This window comes from Micromesistius poutassou, assembly GCF_964030765.1.
Source record: "Micromesistius poutassou genome assembly, chromosome: 8".
NCBI lineage: Eukaryota > Metazoa > Chordata > Actinopteri > Gadiformes > Gadidae > Micromesistius > Micromesistius poutassou.
The window spans coordinates 4,652,740-4,670,750 of record NC_140278.1 but is presented as its reverse complement, the minus strand read 5'-3'; the positions used below and the strand labels follow the sequence as shown (position 1 = coordinate 4,670,750).

The following is an 18,011-nucleotide window of genomic DNA, read 5'->3' as shown; positions in this document are numbered from 1 at the left end:
TTTATTTTGACGGTAGCGTTTAAATTTAATGCAACAGTCTACTAGTTGTAAGTATATGTTTAGTCTGCAGTAAAATATTTTTAAAAAAAGTCACGTTAAGTCAAATCGGAGATGTCAGAGTCAGACAGGAAGGCCGGTTAAACATCCGCAAATCCCTGGGCAGCGAAAAAAAGGGATAGACGGATAACTAGATGGACAGGGAGACGGACACACAGACAGACAGGCAGGCAGACGGACGAGTGGATACAGATCTTCCTCGGCGATCGGTCTCACTCTGCTGACTGGGCTGTACATGTTTTATTCATTTGCACTAACACTCTCCGAACACCTCGGAGCAGCGAGGTGCGCTGGAGGCCAGGTCCCGGGCCAAGCCTCCCCCCCCCCCCCGCTCACTACCTTTCCACACACTTGTTTCTCAAGAAAAATAAATAGACAGAGAACTTGGCCAGGTCAAGCCCGCCGTGTCAGAAATGTGTTTTGCAAAAGGCGCTTGGCAGGCGTCGCCGCGATAAGACCCGGCGAGGCGAGCCAAGGGCTTCTCTCCAGGGGGTCCGGGGCGGAGTCGCCTTGCCCCGCTATGGAAATCACAGCAGCTTGATAACGGCCTTCATTTTGACATGTTTTAGTATTTCTGTGCTTGTCGACACCTCATTTTCATCTCCTCTCATGTCGTCACTTTCTTTCTTTCTTTCCTTCTTTCTTTCTTCCTCTCCCTCAATTTCTCTTTATCTTTCTCTCTCTTTTTGTCTTTCTTTCCTTCTCTCTCTCTTTCCTTCTTTCCTTCTTTCCTTCTTTCGATCTTTCTTTCTCTCTCTCTTTGTCTTTCTTGCCTTCTTTCCTTCTTTCTGTCTTTCTTCCTATCATTCAATCCTTCTTTCTTTCCCCTCTCTCCTTGTGTTACTATATTCTTCCAATCTCTTCATCTCCCTCCTCTTCCTTCCAATCCTCCTAAACTCATATTTAAGTTGCTTCTTTTTCTTTCCTCTGTTTTTTTTTTTTTTTTTGCACAAGCTCTGAGGATTTCTGGAAAAGCCTGATGCTCGTTCAGAAACATCTGCACAATTAGGCCCTGGGATGGGTTCCACCGTGTGGTTTTGGCCGAAAGCTGTTGGGGGGCAGGGGTGCCTGTCTCCATCTGTACTGAGCTGTCAAAACCAAACACGGTCATTCAAATAGTAACAATGTGGACATAATAAAAAGAGGGAATGATGACAAAAAAGGAAAAACAAGGAGGAGATTGAGTAGCGTGCCATGTTTTTTTAGCTACTCCGGAGCTTTCTCTGAGTGGGGAAATGTCCCAAATTGAAATGCAGCACACAGGTGAAGGGCTATTGTTTCACAAAGGTAACGTAAGTAAAGATAGAACTTTAATAATCCAGACAAACGTTTTTGTGCCAGAGATTGCTAAAAACTTAAAACAACATTAGAATAAAAACAATATGTACTAAATGCAAAGTGTATAGGGTTAACTACTAACACCAGTGGCGTATAAACACATTTGGGATCCTTTCACTAAATGCCAAGGTACTGTAAAAGTTGAATTGAGTCCGCCTCATTATATGAAACGTGTTAATGTCAACTGACCAAATCAGCCCTGTATGTCTCACGCTCTTCCCCTAGGCTCCTCCTCCCCTGAACGCTTGACAACACCACGAGTCAAAATACATCATTAGTGCTTTGTTTGCCATCTCAGTTATCACAGCTCTGGAAAACTGGAGCTGCAGCTATTCCCAACTCAGCGATACATTTCCTAAAACATCCATGTCCCGAAAGCCTTTACCGACGTTCCCATCGCTATCCCGACGCGTAGTTCTCCGAAAGCCAAACGAACCACTTCATGAAAATCAACCCCATAAACAGGTGCCGTGAGAAAGATGTTTAACCGTCCCACTACTGTAATTGGGTTTCAGAAAAAAAGCGTGTTTTCGAACATAATTACAGTGCCGTAAAACCGAGTCCACTCATTAGTGAGACCAACGCTTAGTGCTGGGCAGCTGACAGGGTTTTCCTTTTTTTAAATACTACTTCCTTAAGTTGTTGCAATGAGTTTGAATCAAAGCCTGTTATCCGGGGGGGGGGGGGGTCCATAGAGCGGATTAGGGGAAACATTACACTGCTTCAGATGCGGCACGCACAGAAAAGCATTACCAATGTGCCATTGACCCCAGTAGTCAAGATCATGACATAACAGGCAGCCTTTATCTCTCTCTCTCTCTCTCTCTCTCCCTCTCTCTCTCTCTCTCTCTCTCTCTCTCTCTCTCTCTCTCTCTCTCTCTCTCTCTCTCTCTCCCTCTCTCTCGTCTCCTCCACTGTGTGAATCCTTGTGTCCTCTCAATGCGTTTCCCCCTCTGTGTTCTGCAGGACATCTGCAAGGCCCTGTGGTGCCACCGCGTCGGGAGGAAGTGTGAGACCAAGTTCATGCCCGCGGCCGAAGGCTCGTCCTGTGGGCCCGACATGGTGAATTTAACATGTATTAGTGTCTGTGTCTGTGTCTGTGTGTGTGTGTGTGTGTGTGTGTGTGTGTGTGTGTGTGTGTGTGTGTCTGTGTGTGTGTCTGTGCCTCAGTGCATGTGTGTGCACACGTTTATGTGTGTGTGTGTGTGTGTGTGTGTGTGTGTGTGTGTGTGTGTGTGTGTGTGTGTGTGTGTTGCAGAAGCACTAACCTCTCATTAGCATCGCCACAATAACATTGCGTTGCCCTACAACCGCCACAGCACCTCTGTCTCCTCCAAGCAAGCTTCGTTTCGACGTCTGTTTCCACCCCGCCCCGCACGAAGAGCCGTTTGGGAAAGGTCAGACCACGGGAGCGATCCATGACGACTCCTTAATAATAAGCCATGGTCGGGATGTCTATCTCCGGGCTGCATGATGAGAAGTTTCCTCCAGTCGGAGCGCTATAGGAAGCAGAGGCCAGGAGTTCAACAGAGAACGAGCATCTCCCCGCTGGTTCTCCATGCCGCTCTCCCCCCCCCCCCCCCCCCCCCGGGGTCCCAGTGCTGGAGCGAGGCCAATAGACCAGAGTGGGGGGGGGGGGAGATGGGGGAGGGGTGGTCCCAGAGGAGGGAGGGAGGGAGGGAGGGGGTCGGAGAATCAAGGGAGGAGATGTAGTCAGTGCATCCGATTTTGTCTGAATTTATTTTAGCTAAAGAGATGTTATCAAAAAAAAAGAACGGTTGGAAACAATGCCTTTTCTGCGCGGGGTTCTGTAATGCGGCTAATGAACCTCAGCTTTATGAGATTTCCGTGCCAGATTTGCGGTGGAATATCTGCCGGTCGTTTTTTGTTTTTTTAATCACACACCACTTTGACCCGTCGAATGCCAAAGAAGCCGTTGAAAGATCTTAGTGTTCACATGCTTTAGGCTCATTTGAGGATTTTTTTTATATCGTCAAATGAGGACAGGGCGCCCCTAGCAACCATCTCAACCAAACAAACCACAGAACCAAAGTAACGCTCCCCAGGAACTCTTTGGAGTTGCATGGGGGAATAAGAGATTGTTCAGGGGGAAAACTATCTTGGCAGTCACGCTCGCTGCAATCAGTACTTTAACATTTTGCGGAGCAAATCAAATGTTGAGAAACGTCGCTCACTTCTGACGATAAACAAGAGGAGATGCTGCACAGGCACTGTGCGTGATTATCCCGGCCTTGAAGTTCCAGGTAGATACGTTTTAATCCGCATCCGCGTCTAGATTCAGTATCCACAGCTTACCCTCAAATTGGATAACACTAAAATAGGATCTAGGGGGATGTTTAGGTGGAAACCCCCCCAGATCTCCTGGAGGTATGCCAGGAATGGCTTGTCAGGATGCTACTGATATTGATGTTTTGCGTTCAAACAAACTTGAAAGTAAGTTATCGAGGTTGACACGTTCTCACACAAAGTAAAACATGCTTCTTTTTGCAGCTTTATGTGTAAGCAGATACACACACACACACACATAATATTGTGTTAGATCCCTGATACATGCACAGACACACACACACACACACACACACACACACACACACACACACACACACACACACACACGCACATACGCACACACCGTTTATTCGCCAAAAATATACTAAGGTCAGTAGAGTTGACTGCATCCCTCAAAGCCCTTAGAAACTGAACAACTGACTTTATGTGGAGAACTGGGGAAAGCTTGTGATACCAAGCTTGTGATCTGAATGAAAATGACATTTCCTTTATTGCACTGCTACTAGGGACATGTCTTGGCAAAGCATCATTACTGACTCTGGGAAAGACCTTATACTTTGATACACACACACACACTGCAGTTTCAAACCAGTGTCTTTGTGAGCTTATATCAAGGTATTTACTTAAGTTGCAAGCAAACCAAAAGGATGTCAATTGGATTTGCAGCTAAACAGAATTGAGACTGAATGGGCAGTGAGCTTAACAAAACACAAGCACTGCTGTGGACAGACGGGAAGCACTCGTCCTGCTGTTCAAACCCTGGTTTTGGAGTTTAATGCTGCTCAATGTTTAACGTCGGAAAAATAAGCCGCACTTCTTTCTTTCTTTTTTGCGTCCTTGCTTGCTTGCTTTCTTTGTCCTGCCTGTCTTTTTTGTTTATATGGCTTTCGGTCTGGCTTCCCGTCTGTTTGTCTCTGGCTGGCTGGCGGGGACGGTGAGGATCTCTCTGTGTTTGTGTGTCTGTCTGTCTGTCTGTCGGCCTCTCTTTTCATTTGCACTTCATTTTGGGCCTGTTGTTATTTTTTTGGAACAAATAGGAGGAGGAAAAGAAAATAGAACAGCTTTTCCTTACAGCCCTCTCTCCCCTCTCTTCCCCGTCTCCCCCCCCCTCTGACAGCCCCTCACCCATAGTTGCCTCCTACAATATATTGAACTTGATGGGTAAATCCTCCTCTCCGCCTCCTCGGGACTATTAGCTCCATGAGAACTATGACAGGCTCAGTAAGGCATCCCTGGCACTCGGCCACAGAGGGGAAACTGGAGGGGGGAAATCAGCTGTTCTGGGTCTCAGTCAAGGACCACAAGATTAGTGTGTGTGTGTCTGTGTGTGTGTGTGTGTCTGTGTGTGCGTGTGTGTGTGTGTGTGTGTGTGTGTGTGTGTGTGTGTGTGTGTGTGGGTTTGTTTTATCTATGTGAATGTGTGAGTGTGTGTGTGTGTGTGTGTGTGTGTGTGTGTGTGTGTGTGTTTGTGTGCTTGCATTCCCCATATTTTCTGTGCATGCATATCCAGAATTCAACACACTGGTATCAGCTGATATCAGTGACAAATGATTAATGTGTGCGTGATTAATAAGTGCACGAATGGGTTTCATTTATGTGTGTGGCTTTGCTTTTATGTGTGCAAGTGTGTTCCAGCTTGCTCTCGTGCGTGATTTTGTTCCACCCTTCTATACTTATTAGACTCTTCCAAGCTATGTCAGGAAACGACTTGTGACATAATGTTGTGTCCCATTGCATTCAGTGGTTTTAGGCTGGAGGAGCGAGTAATTGGGCCCGCCATTCAAAGCCACAATGCACCCAGTGATATTAGGTGTTCATTTTTCGCCGAAACCCCCCTCTTACTTACATCACGTCAAGCCGAGCACTCTCAAAGTAGTTTACCTCAACAGATCTAACTTGACAGCCCAAAACTTTTCAAAGAGTGAGGCAGAGATTTTAATTATCTTCAAAGTCAAACCCATTTCTCTTTGGGGGGGAAAAAAAAAGAATGAGCCCAAAGCAGCTAGTGTGCTGTAGGTAAGATTTAAGAGCGATTATTTTCAGGACGTTTTGCAGCGTGCAGCCATCCGTCAGCTATTGAGTGAAATGCAGTGTGAGAATCTGGTTGACGCCGCCTGCATCTGTCCGGGACTATTTTGATTTTGATTTCCGACCAACAAGGGCATCTATTCCCGGTGCTTGAAATGCAACCTGCTTAGGGAGGGAGGGAGTTTACGCACTTCCGTTGTTCGGCTTTCAGAATCTCTGCTCTCTCTCTCGCCGTTTTTTTTTCTGCCCTCTCTCTTTAAAACTCTTGATTCGTGCCTACAGCACCTTTTATTGATTGTAATCAAACTGTGTCGGTGTTATGGGTTGAGGTCTCGACGTATTGTTTTATTAACATTCATGTCCCCTCCCCTCCCACCTCCACCTCCACCTCACCCTTCCACCTCCACCTCACCCCTCCACCACCACCTCCACCCCCACCACCACCTTTACCTCCACCTCAACCTTTACCTCCACCTTTACCTCCACCACTACCTCCACCTTTACCTCCACCTTTACCTCCACCTCCCCCTCAACCACCTCCACCTTTACCTCCACCCCCACCATCCTCCGCCTTCACCTCCTCCGCCACCACCTCCACCACCATCTCCACCTCCACCTTTACCTCCACCTCCACTTCCACCCCCACCACCACCACCCCCACCCCCACCTCCTCCTCCACCACCACCCTCCTCTGCCACCACCACCTTTACCCCCACCTCCACTTCCACCCCCACCACCCTCCTCTGCCACCACCACCTCCACCCCCACCCCCACCTCCACCTTTTCCCCCCACCTCCACCTTTTCCCCCCACCCCCACCCCCACCCCCACCTCCACCTTTTCCCCCCACCTCCACCTTTACCCCCACCTCCACCTTTTCCCCCCACCCCCACCCCCACCCCCACCTCCACCTTTTCCCCCCCACCTCCTCCTCCGCCCTCCCCCGCCCCTCCAGTGGTGCCGCCGGGGCCAGTGTGTGAAGCAGGGGGAGGAGGGCCCGCGGCCGCAGCACGGAGGGTGGTCCCCGTGGTCCGCCTGGACGGCCTGCTCCCGCAGCTGTGAGAGCGGCGTCACCTACAGGGAGAGGCAGTGCGCCGACCCCAGGTACAGGCTGAGGACACACACACACACACACACACACACACACACACATGAACGCACATCAACATACATGCATGAATGCATGGGCACACACACACACACACACACACACACACACACACACACACATGAACCCACATCAACATACATGCATGAATGCATGGGCACACACACACACACACGCATGCAGCACACGCATGCAGCACACGCACACACACACACACACACACACACACACATACACTCATGAACGCACTCACACACACACACATATAAATATCTGAAAACGGAATAGCTCGCACAAATACACACACATATATGTACACAAACACACACATTTACCTCACCACACGTACACACACGCTATTTTTATTGGCTATTTTCATACATGCATGCATGTTAACAAATTCCTAGACACAATAATGCACAAAAACACACACACACACACACACACATATACACACACACAGACACAGGCATAAGATGTGCTCTCTCTTCATTGGCTGGCCCCGCAGCCCTCCGGTCAGAGTACATATTACCTGAAGAAGAAGACACTTGATTAAAATAGCAAAGATGGCTGACAGGGGATCTGTCACCCCCCCCCCCCCCCCCCGCCCGGTCGGATCACTTAAGTCTCCCTCAGTCACCGGCTCACTCAATTACTCAGTCACTCACACGTGCGTGGGCTCTGTCAGTGTGTCAGGCCTTTGGGTCGATGGAGGCGGAGGCTGGGGGGGGGGCTGTCTGCTCCTACCGTCTACCCATGCCAAGTTCCTGTCAGATATCAGGGTTAAATAAGACAGAGGCAGAAGACTGAAGAAGAGAGAGTGTGTGCGTGTGTGTGTTTTTGTGTGTGTCTGTGTGAGTGTGTGTGTGTGTGTGTGTGTGTGCGTGCGTGTGCATGAAAAAGTGTGGTGGTGGCAGAATGAGAGTATGAGAGAGAGTGGGTGGAGGACAGAGTGATGGATGGAGCATTGAAAGGAAATATGCAGTTCTCTCTATATATGAAGGATAGAAGAGTGCATACGCTGATAGAAACACAGCGAGACTGATAGAGAGAGAGAGAGAGAGAGAGAAAGACAGGGAGAGAGAGGGAGAGAGAAGTGAGAGAGGCTGTGATTGAGGAGCTTACAGAAGATGTAATAGTCCCCAGCTGAGGATTAGCAGGATCATCACCTGGAGATCCAAACCTGTATTCACACACAAACACACACATACACACACATACACACACACACACACACACACACACACACACACACACACACACACACACACACACACACACACACACACACAGAAACACTACTCACTTCTCTACACAGGCACACATCACACACACACACACACACACACACACACGCACACACGCAACAATCCCGCCCATCACACATCAGGTCCATCTAGCAAAGGACTACGTAAGTAACACGTGCCTAAGCTGGTCCTCGTGAGACTCCTCCCTGTGCGCTGATGTCGCTCAATGGATCCGTCCTGATCGACCCATCCACCCTCCGCCCCCTCAGGCCGGCCTTCGGGGGGAAGTACTGCCAGGGCTCGTCCCGCTCCTACAAGCTGTGCAACACGGAGGACTGCCCGTCCGGCGCCGCCAGCTACAGGGCCCAGCAGTGCGCCGAACACAACGGGAAGCAGTTCAGAGGCTGGTACTACAACTGGAGGCCCTACACCCGAGTGGACGGTAAACACACACACACACACACACACACACACACGTACGACTGGTAACCGGAAGGTTGCTACTAGCTCGATCCCCGGCTCTTCCTAGTGGAGTGTCGAGGTGCCCCTAAGCAGGACGGCTAACCCTCACTGCTCCGGACGAGCTGGCTGTCGCCTTGCATGGTTGACACCGCCGTCGGTGTGTGAATGTGTGAATATGTGTATGAATGTGGGTGAATGTTAGGCACCATTGGAAAGCGCTTTGAGTGGCCACCGGTTAGAAAAGCGCTGTATAAATAGACCTCTGAAGAATAAGCCCCGCCTCCGAGGCTCCCCGGTTCCCTCGGTCAAATGTCTACGGGATATAACACGGGGTTTATGAATGATCGTACATAACAAACTCTGTAGGTGGCGGAGAAGTAAAAGCCTTTGACACACTTTTTCCATCTAGTTTGGACTGGGTTTTTGGATCGTCGGTGCCGTTAGAGCAGTTAACGATTATTAATGCTAATAAACCCACTATGTGAAGGGAACCGGAGCCGCGAAGGCGGGACCTATTCTTCAGAGGCCTATGCAGTGTATTCATTTACCATGTACACACACTCGCGCTGACACAGTGTGTGGCTCCTCGTCCTCTGGTGTGCTTCGCTTTGCCGACCGCTGTAAGCCACGAGAACACGGTCTGAGTCAGGACGATACCGCTGAAGAATGTCCACGATGACTGTCATGATAATGTTACAGTGGAAGCATATGGTCTCCTTGTTGCAATCTTGGCACCGCGTCGCTGTTGTGTTGCCATGCCTGCTTTTTGTTGATCATACGTTGTGTCCTTTTGATGCTAACTTGGACAGAGCTGTGGCTGGACTTGTTTGTATGACGATGTTGTGCGCCGCGTCCCCTGCGTTGTCATCAAATCACGGCCTCCGCTGACTCTGAAGGCTCACGGACAAAACAAATCAACATTCACACTCCCCGTCCACCGTGGCTCTCACATAGCACGCCACAGCTGGGGAGGACCGCTGTGACAGCTGTGCTCTCTTCTGCTGCACCCCACCCCTCTCGCTCTCTCTCTTTCCTCTCTCTCTCTTTCTTCTCTCTCTCTCGTCTCTCTCTCTCTCTTGCTCTCTCTCTTTCGCTTTTCTCGCTCTCTCACGCTCTCTCTTTCTTCTCTCTTTCCTCTCTATTTCTCTCTCTCTCTCTCTCTCTCTCTCTCTCCCCCCACTCTCTCCACCCTCCCCCCTCTCTCCCCCCCTCTCTCTCTCTCTCTCTCTCTCTCTCTCTCTCTCTCTCTCTCCCTTCTCCCCCTCTCTCTCCTCTCCTCTCTCTCTCTCTCCTCTCCTCTCTCTCTCTCTCTCTCTCTCTCTCTCTCTCTCTCTGCTCTCTCGCTCTCTCTCTCTCTCTCTCTCTCTCTCTCTCTCTCTCTCTCTCTCTCCTTCCCTTCTCTCTCTCTCTCTCTCTCTCTCTCTTCCAGACCAGGACCTGTGTAAACTGTACTGCTTTGCTGAGGGCTATGACTTCTTCTTCGCCCTGGCCAGCAAAGTGAAGGACGGGACTCTGTGCTCCCAGGACACGTCCAACGTCTGCATCGACGGCCTTTGTGAGGTAGTCCTGGCTTTGCTTTGTGTAAACTCAATCCCAATCACATCGCTCCGAGAGTTGAAAGCGTGTGGATCGTCACTATGTCACCGATAATGTTGTTAAGTCTGTGACATTGGTTTTTGTTTTATTTTTTTAACTTTGTACGTGCAGATCCAGTTCTTGCCTGTGATGTTTTTCTTGAGAACCCCCAAAAATGTTTGTTGAATTCCAGCAAATTGATTTGCTAAAGAAACAATACCGTTACCGATGAAACCAACGAATATGTAATCAGTAATCAGAAATATGTAATCAGAAATAATCTACTTTGGCAGTGGTAGGCTACCTTTGCTTCTCCTCGGCCGAATCACCTTACCCTTCTGCCGTCATTCGTTCACGGCCGACAATAACCAGCTGAATTAAATCGATGTTCTTCCCCTCTGCAGAAAGTGGGCTGTGACCGTGTGCTGGGCTCCAAGGCCGTGCCGGACATGTGTGGCGTGTGTAATGGGGACAACTCCACCTGCAAGGTGTACAGGGGCCAGTACACCAAGCAGCACTATGGCAACCGTACGTCCCCCGCTCCCACCGCTCAGGGTCTGGGGATAGGAAATCCAACTCCAGTGGCGGTGGTGATATTTAATGATCTTTAGACTGTGTCAGAATGTGCTGCGGTTCCCCGTTCCTTTTTCCTCAGTCTCCTCCAAAATACTTTACACTCTATTAAGTTTAAGAGGATCTTTTGCAGCTGCTGCGGCAGAATACTTAATACCCTAATACCGATTGAGATACTAATTAATGTCTTCATTGGTGACCCAATGCTATCAAGGTTTTGACACAAGTGGGGGTGATGTGTACTTTGGCCGTACTATACTAAAGGCTTAATGTATATAGCATGGCCAAAGTACACGTCTCCATGAGGGTGTGCGAGCCAATGTCTGAAAGAGCCAAATGATTAAACAAGTGGTGCGCTTGAGCAGCTGATTCACACAGCCTCTTCAGTCGTGAACCGCCGTCTTGTGAATGTGCTGCTTTCAGTGTAGGATTCAAGATGAAAAGACGAGATGTTTTAGGTAACAGATAAGAGCTTCCGACAGGTCGCATCAACCCAGTGTTAGCCAGAAATAACAAATAGTGATTAGTTTACACAATTATTTTGAAGGTAGCAGCCAGTTATTATTCTATCATTAAATTAAATTGAAGTTATATTACCTAAGAAATATATAGAATATTAATATTGTGATATTATATAACAACCAGGTACGTCAACCAGGACCTTATAAAATATAACATAAAGATGAACTAGCTACTGAGCCAAGCTGAAAAAAAAACTAAAATACTCATTGGCTTTGTATTAGAGAATGAAATCCCATTGATCTTCGTTTGAGACCGGTTTACCACGAACCACCTACAGGCCAATACCGGTACAACACTCTGCTCCCGTCTGCTCCTCGTGATCATCCCAAGGGCATGGCCGCTGCTTGGTATCATTATTCATAATATTATTCCCCCCCCCCCCCCCCCCAGAGTATTATGGGGTGGTGACCCTCCCCGCCGGGGCGCGGAGCATCCGCGTGGTGGAGCTCAACAGCTCCAGCTCCTACCTGGCCGTGCGGGACGCCCAGAGGCGCTACCACCTGAATGGCCGCTGGACCGTGGACTGGCCTGGCAGACACCCCATGGCGGGGGCCCTGTTTGAGTACAAGAGGCCCTACAACCGGCCCGAGAGCCTCACCTCCACGGGCCCCACCAACCAGACCCTCATCGTAGAGGTATCGACACCACCCCTTTATTTGTTCCATGTGAAGCTTTGTTATTTTGACTCCCCTTCGTTTTTTTGTTTTTTTTTGTGATTCCGCCTGTTATCAGCTGCTCGAGCCGTGAGTCAAATGTAAGAATGCGGTCCAGCGCGCAGAGTGCGGCTGGGTGTTCTCCTAAGTAAAGGCTTGTGGGAAAGCGCCACTGTAGTTACATCCAAATCAAATGGCACTTTTCAGCACCCATGCAGACATGCAGCGCTGGCAGGAAAGAGGAGCAGCAACACACGTTGACAAGCCTGAACACACAGCAGACTTTCTTTAGACCATGATTTAAACTGTGTATCTATGGTGGATGTCACTCATAGTGTACTGATTCACTCAGTTTAAGGTCTCTCATTGGCTCCCTCAACTCCAGTCAGCACCACTCTAATCCCGCTTCAGATTAATATCAATATCTGATTGTCAGATTTCGCCCGTGGGGATCATTCGAGTATTTCTGATTCTGATTTAGATTCTGATAGGAAAAGCTTAGATCTGGGTGAATGGGGACTTTTGCTTTCCTGCTCTTCATATTTGTTTCAATAATTCCCAGTGCTGGAGGCAGGGATCTGTCACCGCTGAATCTGCCAATACAAATTCGGCCAGCAATAGTAAACTGTCAAAAGGTGTCTGTAAAGGTTTCAAATCAACACCGTATAGGCTGGCCACTATAGAAATAAACTTATTCAAACTTATTTAAACGCTTCATAACTCCGCGCCGCTGCCCTCTCTGGTTTCCTGCGTCGGCTCCTTGCCTTCTCCCCCCGCCCCTCCCAGAAGTTCTGCTATAGCATAGTAGGACTGCTGGATCCCAGCGCCTCATGCTATCCTTGCTCCCATCTCTCCCATCTCTGCTCCCGACTCCCCCCTCCTCCCGCGGGGCGTCTCACCCCTGGTTTGTCCCCCTGCCTGCGGTAGATCCTGGTGCAGGGCTGGAACCCCGGGGTGCGCTGGGAGTACACCCTGAAGAAGGCGGACGAGAAGAGGAGCACTGTGAAGCACAACTACACCTGGGCCATCGTGAGGGCCCAGTGCTCAGCCACCTGCGCCGGAGGCAAGTGGACGCTCACCAATTAAAACTACACTTGTGTCAATGCGATTTAGACTGCACTTGTGTCAATGCGATTTAAACTACACTTGTGTCAATGCGATTTAAACTACACTTGTGTCAATGCGATTTAAACTACACTTGTGTCAATGCGATTTAAACTACACTTGTGTCAATGCGATTTAAACTACACTTGTGTCAATGCGATTTAAACTACACTTGTGTCAATGCGATTTAAACTACACTTGTGTCAATGCGATTTAAACTACACTTGTGTCAATGCGATTTAAACTACACTTGTGTCAATGCGATTTAAACTACACTTGTGTCAATGCGATTTAAACTACACTTGTGTCAATGCGATTTAAACTATAGTTGTGTCAATGTGACAACCTGACATCGCACTTTCATGGGTGGCTTGAAACTATATGCACTGATAAATTGATGTTGGCAGTGAGCACAGTGAATTGGAATGGGGCCGATGAAAGAAATCTAAAAGTAAACCACACTCGGTTGTAATACAATTTCCAGCTGTAGATACCACACCCTACAACTAAGACTGAGTAGAACTCAGTCTTTTATCCATGAGATTGTCGTCAAATACGTTGAAAATGTGTTCTTTCGTCCGGTTTACCGATCCAGTTACCTGAGTCGTTCTCTACCGTTTACATTTAAGCCCTTTAGTTAGAAAAGGGCCAAAGTCCAACTTCAAATGGACGGAGATCTGAGGCCGCCCCGTCTCTCCTTGTGATCTTAAATGAGGCCTTTAGCTGCGGGTTAAATGGAGAGAAGGGGAGACGATGCTTCCCCTCATTACCGCTGGTACATTAGTGGGTCCTGTGGGAGATAATCTCCTCCTCATTCAACTGGAGGGCAACTAGTTTAGTCCTGACTACTGACACACACACACACACACACACACACACACACACACACATATACACAGACGCACATAAGTGCACAAAGGCACAAAGATGTTCATGCAGACACACACACACACATACACAGAAAAAGGTGCACAAACGCAAAATGCACGCTTAGACATGCAACCACTTACACTACCGCATTTGATCCATGATGTCTTGTCTGGGTCTGGAACTAAACATTACAGGTGTGTGTGTGTGTGTGTGTGTGTGTGTGTGTGTGTGTGTGTTTTAATACACACATGTGATCCTTCCCCCTCAAATAGCTCACAATGCTCACTTTGTGCCCCGGTCCACTAAATGTCTTCTGGATGGCGGCTGGCTTTGGACTCAGCGTTTTGCTCTTTGTTTGTGTCTGTGTGAACAAAAGCTCTCAGTGTGGAGCACCAGAGTGACTCAGACCCCGGGGTTAAAGAACAAGCCCCCTGGCCCCTCCCATGCCCGCCCTATAGGTGCTGCTCACCTGCAGGGCCCACCTATCCTGATTGCAGGGGTCTTAATGGGGCCAGGGTGGAGACTGGTGTGTGTGTGTGTGTGTGTGTGTGTGTGTGTGTGTGTGTGTGTGTGTGTGTGTAGGAAGGGGCGGGTGGGGGAGTCGCGGGGATGGGGGGGTGGGGCGGTGGGGCGGGGGGGAGGTCATTTGTTTTTATTAAAGAGTGTGACTGACTAACGGAAAGAATAGAGGGATTCAAAAAAAGCGGTGGGGTTAGGGCGGGGTGAGACTGACCTAGCCTCAGGGTCACAGCACATTCCAACCTGGGGGGGAGGGGGGGGGGGGACAGAGGAAACAAAAACACACAGGAGTCCGGTTTCACGTTAAATCCCGATGATGTAACATGACATTTAAGCCGGCAGCCAGCCAAAACGAACTTCTGCGAACGGGTTACAATAGTCCTTTTGCCTTCTTAGACGTTTCCGTTTTTTTCATCCGCTCATGGAACGACAACGCCGGTGGGAACTTATTCACCTGGCGGCCATCTTGGTCCTACCACCTAGCTAGCGTTTAGAACCAAGACGGCCGCCGGGCGAAGGGTTGAAGGGAATAACACAACAAGGATCGGGGGACGTGACCGTTTGAGTGCGTGAACGTGTGCCTGTCTCCACTTGCAGGCCAGATGCACACCAAGCCGGCGTGCTACAAGGACCTGAGGGTCCAGGTGAACACGTCCCACTGCAGCGCCAAGGGCCGGCCCGCCACGGGGCCCGTGCCCTGCAACACACAGCCCTGCCCCGCCAGGTGAGCGGAGCGCCCGGCTGTACACCTGGCAAGGCCACCGTGGCCCCCGGCTACGTTCTTAGAAAGGCGCGGTTGGTTGTGGTGTTAAGGTGTCCGTCTTGAGTGACGATTGATCCCACCACGACCCGCCCATGCTGCCCAGACTCCAAGAATGATTGGCTGGTTATGCGAGGTGAGAGATGGTAAGGTTGAGGTATGGTATAGCTTTAGGTCTTAGGTCATATGGTTTGGTTTAGGTTGGTTCAGGTTTAAGGTTAGAGATGGTTAGCTTTAGGTATGGTATGAGGTTGGTGATGGTTAAATGCAGGTGTGAGGTAATATTAAAGATGGTTAGGTTCAGGTTTAAGGTTAGAGATGATTAGATGTAGGTATGATGCGCGAGATGGTTAAGTTTAGTTATGAGTTTAGAGATGGTTAAGTTTAGGTGTTAGGTTAGAGATGGTTAGATTTAGGTATGAGGTTAGAGATGGTTAGATTTAGGTATGACGTTAGAGACGGTTTTGGGTTTAGGGTAAGGGTAATCTCTACAAACAAACATCTATTTAAGCCAAAGACTTTAAGCAGTAGGGAGGCGACAATATTAAAGGCCTCAACCGCATGCTTGTGTTTGTTTGAGTGCAAATCCCAGTTGGGAGTGTTATATAGACATCAATATCAACAATATGTGTTGGTTTAGTGCAGAAGGAAGGGTTAATCCAGCTCAAGAAAGAGTAGGAACAACTTGACTAGCAAGTATAAATGTGTCCATATTTTGCCAATAAAGGTTGGACTCGAACCAAAGAAAAAGGTATTGGCTTTTAAAGTTGGATTACACAATCACTCCAGACGAAATAACGGGAGATGCAGATTTTCCCTGGATTGTTCACAGCTGTAAGGAGCGTCTAATAAAGTTGTAATGCCTCATTTATCCTCCTTAACAAAACACTGGGAAACAATGCTGTAGTGCAGTACACACAGTCTGTCAAGTGTCCTCCCTTTTCTCATGTGAACATTGTACTATAAACAATAAACACCCAGAGAAAGACAGAAGAGAGGGAGCAGTCGCAGGATTCACCCCCACAAACGACCCCAGACCCCCAGGCAATATCAACCCGTCGGTTCACTTCCGTGTGGCGCTCATCACTGGCGTCTGAACCTTCTGTCGTCCAATTGGCCGACCTGCGGAGCGACCGACACAACGGGCTAAGAGGGACGTTGATTGGCTAGAATCTGTCATATATTTATTATGGATAGCACCCCCAGCCCCCACCACCTTGGGTGTCGTCGTGTCAAAGGACAGTAATTTAACCAGCGTGTGTTGTGAGTCGCGTGAGGCCGGGGCCCTGGAGCAGCTCCGACGCGAGTGTGCTTATTTGTTTGAGCAGTAAGACCGTGATAGATGCGGTCCCCGGGCGCATGAGGTCATCACGCAGCTTATTGGGGGTCTCGGCGGGGGCCACGTTTGTTGATTTTCCAGAGCAAAGTCTCACATCACCTCCCATTTTTGGTTTCAGTCTTCTTTTAGATGAGTTTGTGCGCTTCAAACTGTCAACACTCAACGCGGTTAGTGTACAAAGGGGAGGCCGTGATTTAAAAAATGTCTTGAATTTTAGTGCGACCTTTCAACAGGAATTATTGTTGATTTTGTTTTTTACTTTTTGTTTTAAATCTGCATTGAATTTTTTTTTGTGAGGAAAACCAGCTCCAATATCTAGACTTGCATTTTGTGTGTATTTTGTGTGTATGTGTGTATTTTGTGCGTGTATGTGTATGTGACTTACTTTTCTCGTACTTAAATACCAATGGAAAGTCTGGAAACCTTATCGATATGATCCGACCTTCCCCCGGTTCTCCCTCTCTCCCACCCCTCCCACTCTTGGCAGTGCTTCCCCGGCCGTGTGTCTCTGATTGGGCCCTGCAGAACCCACACAGCTGGGCCCTAACGTGAGCGCCATACCATGGTGCTTTATGGGAGGCGTAGTCCAGCCTGCCTAGATTCTCACACCATTTCCTCGGGAACGTGCCAATTGTCAGGCAATGGACAACACTGCATTCTCCGTTGTCTTATTGTTCTCAGAGGCTATGGAGAATCCTGTATCCTGCTAAAGTTCCCTAGAAATCAACAAGGAATATTAAGACAACGGTAAAAAAATTATCGATTTGTACCAAGTGTGTCGTTTTAGGAAGGCCTTGCTTCACTATCCAGGGCAGAAGTGAGGCTGATCCGTTATGTCCCCAGACCTTCAGCGTCGGGCCTGGAAGCGGCAGAAGGCTGTTTTCTTCGTGTCCATGCGTGCACTCAGTGGACCTGAAGTGGGACTGAGTGAGAACTCTGAGTGGAGACCCCACGACCAACCCTCACCCTGAGCAGAGCGGTGCCATGAGCAGGCGGTCGCGCTTCAATCGTTTCTGTGCGTCACGCACGCTTCTCAATGGCACGAGAAACGAGAAAAGCGCTATGACCGGTGAAAAAAACGTGATGACGAGACCACTTTCACCGTGGATGACATAAAGAAAGAGAGAGACACACACACACAGAGACACAGAGAGAGAGAGAAGATACAGAAAGAAAGAGACACACACAGAAAGAGAGAGAGATAGAGAGAGATAGGGGAAGAAACTAAAAGAAAGAGACAGAGAGAGAGAGAGAGAGAGGAAATAAATAAAGAGAGAGAGACACACACAGAAAGACAGAGAGAGAGAGAGAGAGGAAGATACAGAAAAAAGTAGAGAGACACACACACACACACACACAGGCACACATACACACACTAACACACACAGACACACACACCCAGTGAGGCCGAGAGTGATGTGGTGATGTGGTTTCAGGGTGTGGTGCCCTTGGCTGGTCTGTGATGGGGTTCACTCACACTTAGAGCCCCTGGCACCAGGGCCTGGACCTGGAGCGGTCCACTCACACTGGGACTGATCAATCACTGG

At 48.9% G+C, this 18,011-nt stretch overlaps 1 protein-coding gene across 1 annotated transcript in view; it reads left to right on the top strand.

Annotated features, from left to right (window-relative positions):
* The window catches only part of adamts16 (ADAM metallopeptidase with thrombospondin type 1 motif, 16), a gene marked incomplete at its 5' end in the record, with an annotated part of 50,650 nt that overhangs the window by 16,076 nt on the left and 16,563 nt on the right, over window positions 1-18,011 (top strand). Inside the window, 8 exons of the mRNA XM_084471874.1 lie at window positions 2,362-2,457; window positions 6,688-6,836; window positions 8,357-8,529; window positions 9,979-10,109; window positions 10,529-10,652; window positions 11,610-11,854; window positions 12,800-12,935; window positions 14,963-15,089. Of these exons, the coding sequence (XP_084328000.1) occupies window positions 2,362-2,457; window positions 6,688-6,836; window positions 8,357-8,529; window positions 9,979-10,109; window positions 10,529-10,652; window positions 11,610-11,854; window positions 12,800-12,935; window positions 14,963-15,089 (1,181 nt within the window). The remainder of the gene's footprint in view (window positions 1-2,361; window positions 2,458-6,687; window positions 6,837-8,356; window positions 8,530-9,978; window positions 10,110-10,528; window positions 10,653-11,609; window positions 11,855-12,799; window positions 12,936-14,962; window positions 15,090-18,011) is intronic.